The sequence below is a fragment of the Gekko japonicus genome, unplaced genomic scaffold (genome assembly GCF_001447785.1).
Source record: "Gekko japonicus isolate JY-2015 unplaced genomic scaffold, Gekko_japonicus_V1.1 scaffold5040, whole genome shotgun sequence".
Classification (NCBI taxonomy): Eukaryota; Metazoa; Chordata; class Lepidosauria; order Squamata; family Gekkonidae; genus Gekko; species Gekko japonicus.
In genome coordinates, this window is record NW_015165409.1 from 4,540 (window position 1) to 15,682 (window position 11,143).

At 46.7% G+C, this 11,143-nt stretch overlaps 1 protein-coding gene across 1 annotated transcript in view; it reads left to right on the forward strand.

Annotated features, from left to right (window-relative positions):
• The first annotated feature begins 2,745 nt into the window (after positions 1–2,745).
• The window catches only part of LOC107109959 (GDNF-inducible zinc finger protein 1-like), a 22,263-nt gene continuing 13,865 nt past the window's right edge, over positions 2,746–11,143 (forward strand). The window contains exons 1-4 of the mRNA XM_015410668.1: positions 2,746–4,016; positions 6,482–7,375; positions 9,224–9,318; positions 10,645–10,812. Of these exons, the coding sequence (XP_015266154.1) occupies positions 2,746–4,016; positions 6,482–7,375; positions 9,224–9,318; positions 10,645–10,812 (2,428 nt within the window). The remainder of the gene's footprint in view (positions 4,017–6,481; positions 7,376–9,223; positions 9,319–10,644; positions 10,813–11,143) is intronic.

An 11,143-nucleotide genomic window follows, 5' to 3' on the forward strand; every position in this document is an offset into this window, starting at 1 on the left:
TGCTTCGGAGGGTGGATTCTATGGAATTATAGCCTGCTGAGGTCCCTCCATTCTCCAAACCACACCCTCTCCGACCTCCACCCACCAGCTCTTCGGGTATATTTCCCAGGCTGATGTTGCCAACCCCACGTGGCACGAAAGCTTAAGTCATCACAATAGATCTCTTAGCTTCTAAGGTGCCACAATTCGAGAGGAGGAGCGGCTGTGTTGGGGAGGGTGGAGTCTGGTGGCACTTTAAAAATTAACAAAGTGTTAATTCCAGCCTAAGTTTGGGTGGACTGGAGCCCAAATAGTCCGAAATAAAATATCATTATTTAAAGCGCCGATCTAGGCTATTGTTTAATTCAGAAACTGAATAGAAATCTTCCCCGCCTCGCCCACCAGGTGGCGACCGCGCTTTAAAGCATAACACGGAACCGGCCACAAGCGTTCGCCCCTCTTTGCCATTCTTAAAGATGGCTCCTACAGCCTTCCCCGACGGCTGCCGAGGTCGTCGTTTCCCACGAGAAAGGTAGCCGAACAACCGACCGGCAGTTCCCCGGCTATTTTCGATGCTACGGTGGCCTCCAAGGGTCATTTCAACACTTCTCTTCGGATGCTGGGGTGGGCGGGGTGTCTCCGTGACGTAGCTGAGGAGGCGTGGGAAAGCGGACGGCAGGTGAGCTCGCCGGGGCTGTGACGTCGGCCGGCGGCCGAATCTCGCAGGTGCCTCGTTGCCAATACAACCCCTCGGACGTCAAAACGGAGAAGGTAAGCGGAGCCCTGCAGGGGTAGACGAAAGAAAGGGGGAGCGTTCAGTCCACCAGTCCTTTTTCCAACAGTGGTTACTAGCCAGGTGCCTTTAGGAATCCAGCAGCCTTCCTCCTTGGTTTGCCTTCTAACCAGGAGCTAGAGGTTGGGGGTATACTGCCTCTGAACGTGGAGGTTCCATTAGCCCCTGGGGCTAATAGGCATTGACAGACCTCACCAGGGCTTGGTCTCACACACACCCGCCCCCCTTTTTTCCCATTAACATTTTATTGGTAGAATTATGGCCGGGGCCATAACTACATCTTGTAGCAGCAGATTCCTACACGTTAACTGTGCCCCGGGTGGAAGGACTTTCTTTTGCCTCTCTTGCATGGTCCGCAAGTCAGTTTCATTGAGCAGCCCCCAGCCATGTCTGGGAGAAACTTCTCTGGCTGCTTTTGTCCAACCCAGGCATGATTTTATTATAGATTTCTGTCACGCCCCCACTTTCTACAGAAAGCCTCTTTAGCCTTTCCTAGGAAGGAAGGTGCTTTCCTCATGCCCCCCTACAAGAGTAAATATGGGGAATTTAGCCGGTAAAATTGTTTCCATCCCTTTTCCAAAGTGCAGTCAGTATATTCAGCAGGGATTGAGCTTTTCCTGGCCTATATCACTTCCAGCCACAAGTTTGAGACTGATGTATTTGAACGATTGTCTGCAAAATAAAAAAACACCTTCTTGCATGCAGAAAGTTAGTAGGTCAGGAAGAAGAGCTATAGGCTATCTATTTCCTTGGCGTGCTGCCATCCTTTAGTATGGGGACCTTTTCCATGGAGCAGCATTGAAACCTACAAACGCTGTCAAGAGGAAAGGTGGGGTATAGATATTTTTAAAATAAATATAAATGTCTACACAAACCTGAATGTATTCATGAAGTTAATTTTGTCCTTCCTTCAAAGGAAGACATGCACAGATCTCCTCTCTTTCATTTTATTCTTACAAGAGCCCTATGAGGTAGGTTAGTCTGAGAGAGAGAGAGAGAGAGACTGGGTCGAGGCTACTCCATGAGCTTAATAACAAGTAGAGATCCACAGTCCTGGTCCAGCATTCTAAGAGCCAGCCTGGTGTAGTGGTTAGGAGCGCGGACTCTAATGTGGGAGAATCGGGTTTGATTCCCCACTCCTCCATGTGCAGCTGCTGGTGTGACCTTGGGTCAGTCACAAGTTCTCTCATAGCTGTTCTCTCAAGAGCAGTGCTCGAAAGAGCTCTCTCAGCCCCACCTACCTCACAGGGTGTCTGTTGTGGGGAGGGGAAGGGAAAGGGGATTGGTAAGCCGCTCTGAGACTCCTTTGGGTAGTGAAGGGTGGGGTATAAATAGAGATGTAAAATTTCTGGAAATTTTGAAGCTTGGAAAAAAACCCATTTTTTTTCCAGTTGGAAGCTCACTGGTTGACCATTTAGACACTCTCAGCCTGGCCTACCTCACAGGGTTGTTGTGAGGATAAAATGAAGAATGGTGTAAACCTCTTTGGGTCACTTTTTTGAAATTATCTACTGCCCCCCTCAATACATTTTAGCTATGTTAAATATACACAGATAGTCTTCACATTTCCCTGTTTGTTATGGTTTTGAGGCCAGTGTCCTCTCAGTTTTGCAGAGGTTTACACTGCAATTGATAATGAGTTATTCTAGTCTAAAGTGACTGGAATGAATGGGCTTGAGTTGGAGTATGTCTTGCATAGGAGTGCACTGTTAAAAGTAAAACTAGCTAACCCCAAAGCAGGGGCTGAAATATAGAGGTCTACTCAAGGCTACCGACTAAACTGGAATATGAAACAAGTCTGCCAGTTTAACTCTTATCTTCAGCAACACAGATTATAGAGTCCTTCGAATTCATAAAATGTGACTGGTACAAGAAGGTAGTTACTGGTGTGATTGTTTTGAATGAGTGGTCTTAGGCACTCTGTTAAAAGTTTTCTGATGCACTCTCTTTTGTAATCCTTGTCAAAATTAAGGATGGAGAAGGAAAAAATCACCATGAATTCCGGTGTTGCCGCTGCTAATCTTCTGCGAGCGCTCCATTCTCTCTATCAGCTTGGTCACTTCTGTGACGTGACCATTCGCACAGACTGTCCTGGAAGCCAAGAGGACTTTTTCGTTCACAAAGCTGTCCTGGCAGCTTCCAGCAACTACTTTAAAAGCTTGTTCCTTAGCGAGGAGACATTGAATGCCAAGAACTGTAGCGTGACACTCCAGGACATTCGCACTGAAGAATTCGTCACCTTCCTAAAGTTTGTCTACACGACCGAAGTAGAAATTGAAGTGGACAAAGTGCACCGCTTGAAGGCAGTGGCCAAAAGACTGGAATGCAAGGATCTGCTTGATGCCTTGGAAGAAACGAGGGCTGGGGGCCCAAAGGAGTCGGATTTGAGTGTTCATTTAAGAAGACCTGAAAAGTCTCTGTGGAGCCCGGCTGAGCAGGAAGGAGACCAGGAACAGAGTGATTCGTCCCAAATTTTGGCCTCACCAATGAAGAGAAACCTTTGGGACAGAAAGAACTGTGTAAAAGTGTCAACTAGCTATGACTTCCCTGAAAGTAAATGTGGACAGTTGAACAAAGATGGGATAACTCTTGGTGAGCCTGAAGATAAAAAAGCGGTGTCACCCGGACACTACAAAGGAGAGAGACCCGATGCTCTCGATGCAGGCAACGTCGCCCAAGAAGAAGGTGAACCTCTAAATCAGGTGGACTCAACCTACGTAACGACCAAGATGCTTCCCGGCCAGAAGGAGGGTGAGAGCAGTTTGATTCTGAGTGGCACCAAGCTTAGAAAATTGCCACGTGGCATGTCCAAAGTCCTGCCACAACCGCACACGTGTGACACGTGTGACCGCTCCTTCCGCTTCGCCAAGCAGTACCAGTCGCACATGGAACTGGAGCACGGCCTGAATCTAGCCGTTAAGCACAGCTGCCGTGTGTGTGGCCAGCGCTTTGCCAGCCGCCAAAACCTGAAACAGCACCGGCTCGCCACTCACGATGACGAGCGACGCTTCCCCTGCCTGCTGTGCGACAAAAAATTTCAGTGCCAGAAAGATGTCAATGACCACGTCCGGAGAGTGCACGAAAAGAAGCATAATCCTCAGCGGTGCCCCTACTGTGACAAGGTTATCAGCTCCAAATGTGGCCTGACGGTTCACATTCGGACACACACAGGAGAGAAGCCTTATAAATGTGGAGGCTGCCCGGCCAGCTTTGCTCAGAGGTCGACGTTTAATACTCATGTCAGGTACGGTCTTTTCCATTGTGTATTCCGGAGTCTTGGGAGACAGGTTTTCAACATTCCCAGTTCTCCGATGTCCGAGATTTTTTTCTGTCTTAGGGGCTAGCAGAACATTTTAGGATTTTAATACCAAATTAGATCTTGCTGAAAAAGCTGATTAAAGAAATCATTTAAATTCTGGGGGCAGTTTCTTGAACGTAGGGTGGTTGTTTTTTTTTCAGTTTACAGAATTCTTGTCTATTGGTCCCAGAAAACAGTTGTTATTTTCTTCTGTTGGACCAACCATCTTTTATTTTCTTACTTAGACTCTCTCCCCCTCCCCACCGCCCCCTGTACGCATGCACAATCCTACCTGGATCTGAGAATAAATAAGTTAACAACAAGAATCAGCAAGTAGTAAAAAGAATCAGGGATTACTTTTGTAATTTTGAACGTAGGCTGTGATTTCCAGTTGGCTGGGTTTTCCGTTCAAGCCTGCTATGCTTGTCTAAATGTTACCTTTTCCACCTGGATGTACAATTGGTGTTGATGCTTAAACCAGAACTCCGTTAGCTGACTTGATCCAGTGATCAAATTAAATCAAAATATTACATAGCAATTGCGGAATGGATGAAACTAAGAAGCTGGTATTTGTTTCTAGAATAAATTCTAACTGGTAGCCAACATCCATTTAATTTATTAAATAGCCTCTCATACAATATAACAGCTAAATACTTAAAAGAGATGAAGCGAATGAACAACAGGTAATTGTACCAATTAATAAATTGCTTAGACGTAAAGCTGACAAAGGCCATTATTTCTACTCGGCTTGTTTGCTGAAAACCACAGGCCATTGCAATGCAGTGCATTTTGCGACTGCTTAACATATGCATACCTGGGATCATTAGCTAATTACAACCATGACATTTGTGAGCCTGAATTACAACAGAGCCTTTAAAATATACTTACCAAGCTTCTTATAGTGAATCTAATTAGATTATTGCCTCTAGATGAAAGAGCAATAGTCGTGTGTGCTCACTTTCGATTTTCCCATCTATGACAACACAAAGCTGTTGAAGGAAAGCTTGCTCTGGTATACCTCTGGTATAAAGGTAAAAGGTAAAGGTTCCCTTGCTCGAAAGCCAGTCGAGTCTGACTCTAGGGTTGCGGTGCTCATGTCCGTTTCAAAGCCGAAGAGCCAGCGCTGTCCGAAGACGTTTCCGTGGTCATGTGGCCGGCATGACTAAACGCCAAGGCGCACGGAACGCTGTTACCTTCCCACCGAAGTGGTCCCTATTTATCTACTTGCAATTTCTTGCTTTCGAACTGCTAGGTTGGCAGGAGCTGGAACTAGAGACGGGAGCTCACTCCGTCATGCGGCACACTCGGGTCTCGAACTGCTGAACTACTGACCTTCCACAGCCTGCAGTTCAGCATCTTAACCACTTGAGCCACCGCAGCTCCTTTCCCTATATAAAGGACAACTATTATTTCTGTCGGGTTCTCTTCCTTGCACCAAATGCTTACCCAAACACCTGCAGACTCAGCCGTCCCACACAATATGGATTGGCCTCGTTGAACAAGGTTGCCTTTTTTGGTTCCATCTCATTTCCTCGGTTGCTCTGAGCCTACTGTCAGCTGCTCTGTCCTCTCACAGCCGGGACTGGGATTTCCAAAGACGTAGTCTACTACTCTGGGTGGATTGTCTGATACTGGGCCAGTAATGTCTGCCCCCCATCACAGTAGTGTTGTGTTCTCCTCTCTTGCTCGCTTCCCATCCAGCTCTGGCAGACCGCTTTCAAAGCAATGCATTCCCTGAATTGCTAGCAGCCATGTGCATCTCCATAGCATCTTGCATTTGCTGCTTTTTAAGCCAAGATTCTGAAACTCTCAGGGATACTGAAGTCTGTCAGTCCTCAGGATGTGTTTTCTTCCAGGGAAATACTTTTGCCGTGAGATAGATTGCATATGTGATTTGGGCATTCTGAAGAACTGTACCTAACTGAAGTATATGTATTATTACTTTTCCCCCCACCCAACAGAAAAATACATGAATCTGGGCAAGACCCTAAACTCCTGCCTGTTGTCCAAACCCAGGGCTTTTCTTGTGGCAGGAACTCCTTTGCATGTTAGGCCACACACCCCTAATGTAGCCAATCCTAATGAGTTTCTGCTGTTGGGTGCGGCCTATTATGCTAATGAGTTCCTGCTGGGCGTGGCCAACTCAGGAGCCAGCCGGAACTCCGTTCCTGTGCGTTCCTGCCCAAAAATAGCCCTGCCTGAATTGCTAGCAGCCATGTACATCTTGCATTTGCTGCTTTTTAAGCCAAGATTCTGAAACTCTCAGGGATACTGAAGTCTGTCAGTCCTCAGGATGTGTTTTCTTCCAGGGAAATACTTTTGCCGTGAGATAGATTGCATATGTGATTTGGGCATTCTGAAGAACTGTACCTAACTGAAGTATATGTATTATTACTTTCCCCACCCAACAGAAAAATACATGAATCTGGGCAAGACCATAAACTCCTGCCCGGTTGCTGGATGGGGGTGCCCCCAGCAGACAGACTGGACGTGGCAGATGGTAAATTTGATAACCCTAACAAAGAATGCATTGCAGCACCAAACACGGACCTGCAAAGAGAATCCACAGGTGAGAAAGCATGGGGGCTTGAGAAGGAATCAAGGCGTTCTGCTACAGAAGCAAAGTCTGGTGATCGAGAAGACGGGCAGGAGCAGTGTGATGAATCTGGCGTCGAAAGGGGAAACGTCTCGATGGCTGTCGAAGGAGAAGAGGGAGGATATCGTGAAGCGGGAGTACACGACGACAGGGATCACGAGTCTCTCTCTTTAGATGATGACGATGACGACTGCTTCAACGGCCACCGTGCAGAAGAAGAAAATGAACTGGGTGACAAGCGCAAAGGGAGGACAGGGAATAAAAAGAAGGTAGCAAAGGGATCGGCCTATGTCATCACGTGCCACGAATGTGCTGAGAAATTTGTGTCGCGTAAGAAATACGTCGACCATTGCAAAGACGTCCATCACGCTCTGCCGGGGAAAGCGTATCAGTGTGACGTTTGCGGCAAGTCCTTTGCCAGCTACAACAGCTGGAAGGAGCACCGAGCGTGCGTCCATACGGAAGACAGGCAGTTTGCCTGCACGCTCTGCGACGCCACCTTCAAAAGGAAGAGGGACGTGAGGACGCACTACATGCGGAAGCACGAAGGGCGCGTGAAGCGTCCCCTGTGCTCTGTCTGCGGGAAGATCTTGAGTTCGAGGACGGCGCTGGTATTTCATATGAGAACCCACACCGGGGAGAAGCCGTACCAGTGTGGCGTTTGCTGCTCACGGTTTGCCCAGCCGTCACAGCTGAAGATTCATACCAGGTCAGCCTGTGTGGCTTCTTTCCCCCTCTCCTCTTCCGTGCATTCTACATGTGTCTCTTACTTCGGGTACTTCTTTGCAAGCAGGGCTTTTTTTGTAGAAAAAGCCCAGCAGGAACTCATTAGCATAATAGGCCATACCCAACAGCAGGAACTAATTAGCATATTAGGCCACACCCCTGACAGCAAAGCTCATTGACATATTAGGCCACACCCCCGTGTTACCAGAAGTGTGGTCACCCAGTCACACCCACCTTTTGCTTCTTACTCTCTTTACCTTGTTTGTTGACAAAACCCAGGGCTTTTTTTGGGAGCAGGAACTCCTTTGCATGTTAGGCCACACACCCCTAATTGTAGCCAATCCTAATGAGTTTCTGCTGTTGGGGGTGGCCTCTTATGCTAATGAGTTCCTGTTGGCCGTGGCCAACTTGGGAGCCAGCCGGAACTCCGTTCCTGTGCGTTCCTGCCCCAAAATAGCCCTGTTTGCAAGCAGTGAATAGCAACCGAATGGTAAAATGGAGATATGGTGAGCAAGGGCGATCTGTGTGTGAGAAACTTTTTTAGGGGGGTGGGGGTGGGCAGGCATCCACCCTCAGAACTGTTTGGATGGTGAGGGAATTGGAATGTGTTTGGTTCCAGTATTAAAAAGAATTGTCAGTCTTTATTTAAGAATTGCCCGTCCTTTCTCCTGTTCTGCTCGCTTTGGCCTCCTCCTTAACCTGCCCACGAGATAGAAGAACAGTCCAGAGTAGGTTTTAGATTAAATTATGGATGCCATCTGGAGACCATCTAATTAAGCATAACTGATCTGCTGATTTTTAATAGAGATTTTTGAAAAAATTTTAACCTGTTGTAAATCTCCCAGAGCCCCGTGTACACAGGGATTGGACAATTCAGAATAACGGTGGTGGTGATGATGCGTTATGTACTGGAGCACCACGATCACTTTGCAAGAAAAGCATTCATCTGTTCCCTGTGACCTTAAGCACAGACAAAGCGGGCCTTGGCCCGTACCTAACTAAGATGGAGGAACAGGACCCCAGCAGGCCTGAATTTGTACATGCATAGAGCAGTTGCTCCCGCTAAGCTGTGGAGTCTTGTAAGCAAAAATTCTACTTTGTGAGCTACGGGCATTAAAGTTGTGAGCGAGCGATTGGGCTCCTGCATAAATTAGTTTGCTCGGGAGCCATCCTTCCTGAGCTGAGACAAAAATTTGTGAGCTGGGGGCTTAAACACTGTGAGCTAGCTCACACTAACTCAGCCTAGAGGGAACACGGGCATAGAGTCTGTGGTGCGATGTGAGAGGATGTTTCACTCAGGTATCTCTGTAAGAATTTTCGGCTTTGCTTTGTGAATGCTGGGTTTCACTTCAGGGATGTTCAGAGGACAAGGTCAAAACTGGCAGTACAGGTAGTCTGGTCCAAGGAGAGAGGTGAAGTCCTTGTTGAGGTCTAGAAGCTTAAGGCTTGTGCCAGTGATATAAATCCCTCATTCGTAGTGGTAAAAACAAAGGCCTGAAGGCACGTGTTATCACGTGTGGACTCTGGTGAACAGGTTTGAGCTTGTGGCTCCGCTCAAGTTCCATTTCAGCCTTTGACTCTGCACAGCTTCTCACACGGCTCTACTTCTCAGCCTTGGCCGCAAAGGGAACTGCAAATCTAAATGGAGGCCATCTCTTCCGAATCCCCAGACGGAGGTATTGTGAATGTGAAGTCTCATTTCCTTGCAGACGTTGGTTTCTCACCGGCTGGGTGGGTTTAATCTCTCTGTAACATTCATGGAGTAGAAAATTTCAGCGTGAATGCACATTCAGTTGCTTTTTAAAACATTTTCCTGTTCCTCTGAACTTAGGTCCCATACAGGGGAGAAGCCATACGTTTGTGAGGACTGTGGAGCGTGTTTTGCGGACAAAGGCAAGCTGAATGGTCACAAGAGGACGCATACAGGTAGGAGTTTTAACGCCATTCTTTGAAGTGGCAGAGGGCAATGCATTCAGATGCCCAGTTGTGTAGAAATGTAGTTGCAAAAGATCATGGCAGGCAGGGGTCATTTAGTAGAAAAAGAGATGCAGGAGCTCATTAGCATAACTCATTAGCATAACTTATTTGCGTATGCCACACACCCTGGCATCACGGGAAGTGTGTCAGAAGGCAACACCCACCACTCAGGCTCCACTGGACTCTTTTGGATTGCTAGCTATTGGGGGGGGGGACAATGCACATTCAGTTGCTTTTTAAAACATTTTCCTGTTCCTCTGAACTTAGGTCCCATACAGGGGAGAAGCCATACGTTTGTGAGGACTGTGGAGCGTGTTTTGCGGACAAAGGCAAGCTGAATGGTCACAAGAGGACGCATACAGGTAGGAGTTTTAATGCCATTCCTTGAAGTGGCAGAGGGCAATACATTCAGATGCCCAGTTGTGTAGATAGAAATGTAGTTGCAAAAGATCACGGCAGGTATGCAATTTCTGCTCCGTTGGGTGGCAGAAAGTCCTAGCTCTATGCCACCTTGAAGCAGCGACTTTCTTAAATATGGTACAGTCATTGAAAACGGGCCCCTGCCTGAGACACTGTCGATTTGTTAATTATTTATACTCATGATTTTACTCAGTGAGACTAAAGGCAGATTGCAAAATATGACAAAAACAGTTCAAACAGCACAGATTTCTGTGAAACAAGGCGAGGCGCACTGTTCAAATGTATTTGTGCCATTGTTTTATTCTCTCATGAGTGTTTTATATATTTATTTTATGGACTTTGTAACATTGTTACTTATTAAGGTTTTTGTCCTATTGCTTTTTAAGAATAGATTTACTTATATGCATTTTTGTCATCTTTTGGGTTTTTTTTCAGTTTTAGTGGGTTGCAGCTCTATTGAATTGTGCATAAGGTCTGAACACATTACGTACACCTTGCAAAAATTGGGCTGGTGGTAGCAGTGGATCAAGCATAGGAAGCTGACGTGTGTATGTACACATGCATGTAAGTTCCTGTGCAAATGGGCTCTCAAATCTGCAGAAATGAAAGTTGGGGTCATCTCCCCCACTTCATACTAATTTTTGCACAGGGCGCTTACATCCTGTTAGCAAAGAAAAAGACATGTAATTATAAAAACAGTGAATGAAGGAATGTATACCTCAAAAGGAGAATATGATTAAAGTATGCATAAGAGAGTCTGGGGGCTATAAATGGAGGGAAAAGCTCCCTGGATTCTTTTGAGAAATCTCCTGTGGCTGATGGCTAATAGAAACAGTTTCTTCATTTCCTTTGCAGGCGAGCGTCTCTTTAAATGTGATGTGTGTGGGAAACATTTTGCCACCAATGAATACTTGAAATGCCACAAGCGCTGCCACATGGGAGCCAAGCCGTACAAGTGTGACGTCTGCGGGAAAACATTTGGACTGAGAGCCTCATTAGCCCAACACAGCAATGTTCATGCGGGTAAGAAATGTTCTTTGGGGGGATGGAGGAGACGTCTGAGGGGACAGGCGTGCACAAAAGAAAGTCAAAATGGAAATGGCTTTCAAAAGTGACTGTCAAAAGCTATGTTAATGGTGCTTTCTCAGAGCCCTCCTCAGGCTGAATTTCCTGGGAATTATTAGGACAAGCCACTGTAGACTGCTTCTAAAAGCCATTTATGCTTGCAGTAGTCTCGGTATGAGGGAAAACCCAAAGGCTGTATGAAAAGTACGCAGACGGAGAGTGATTTCAGCAAAGCGTACTTTATTCGATCAGGAACAAGACAACTTTGGCCGGCTCGCAGGCCGGCTTA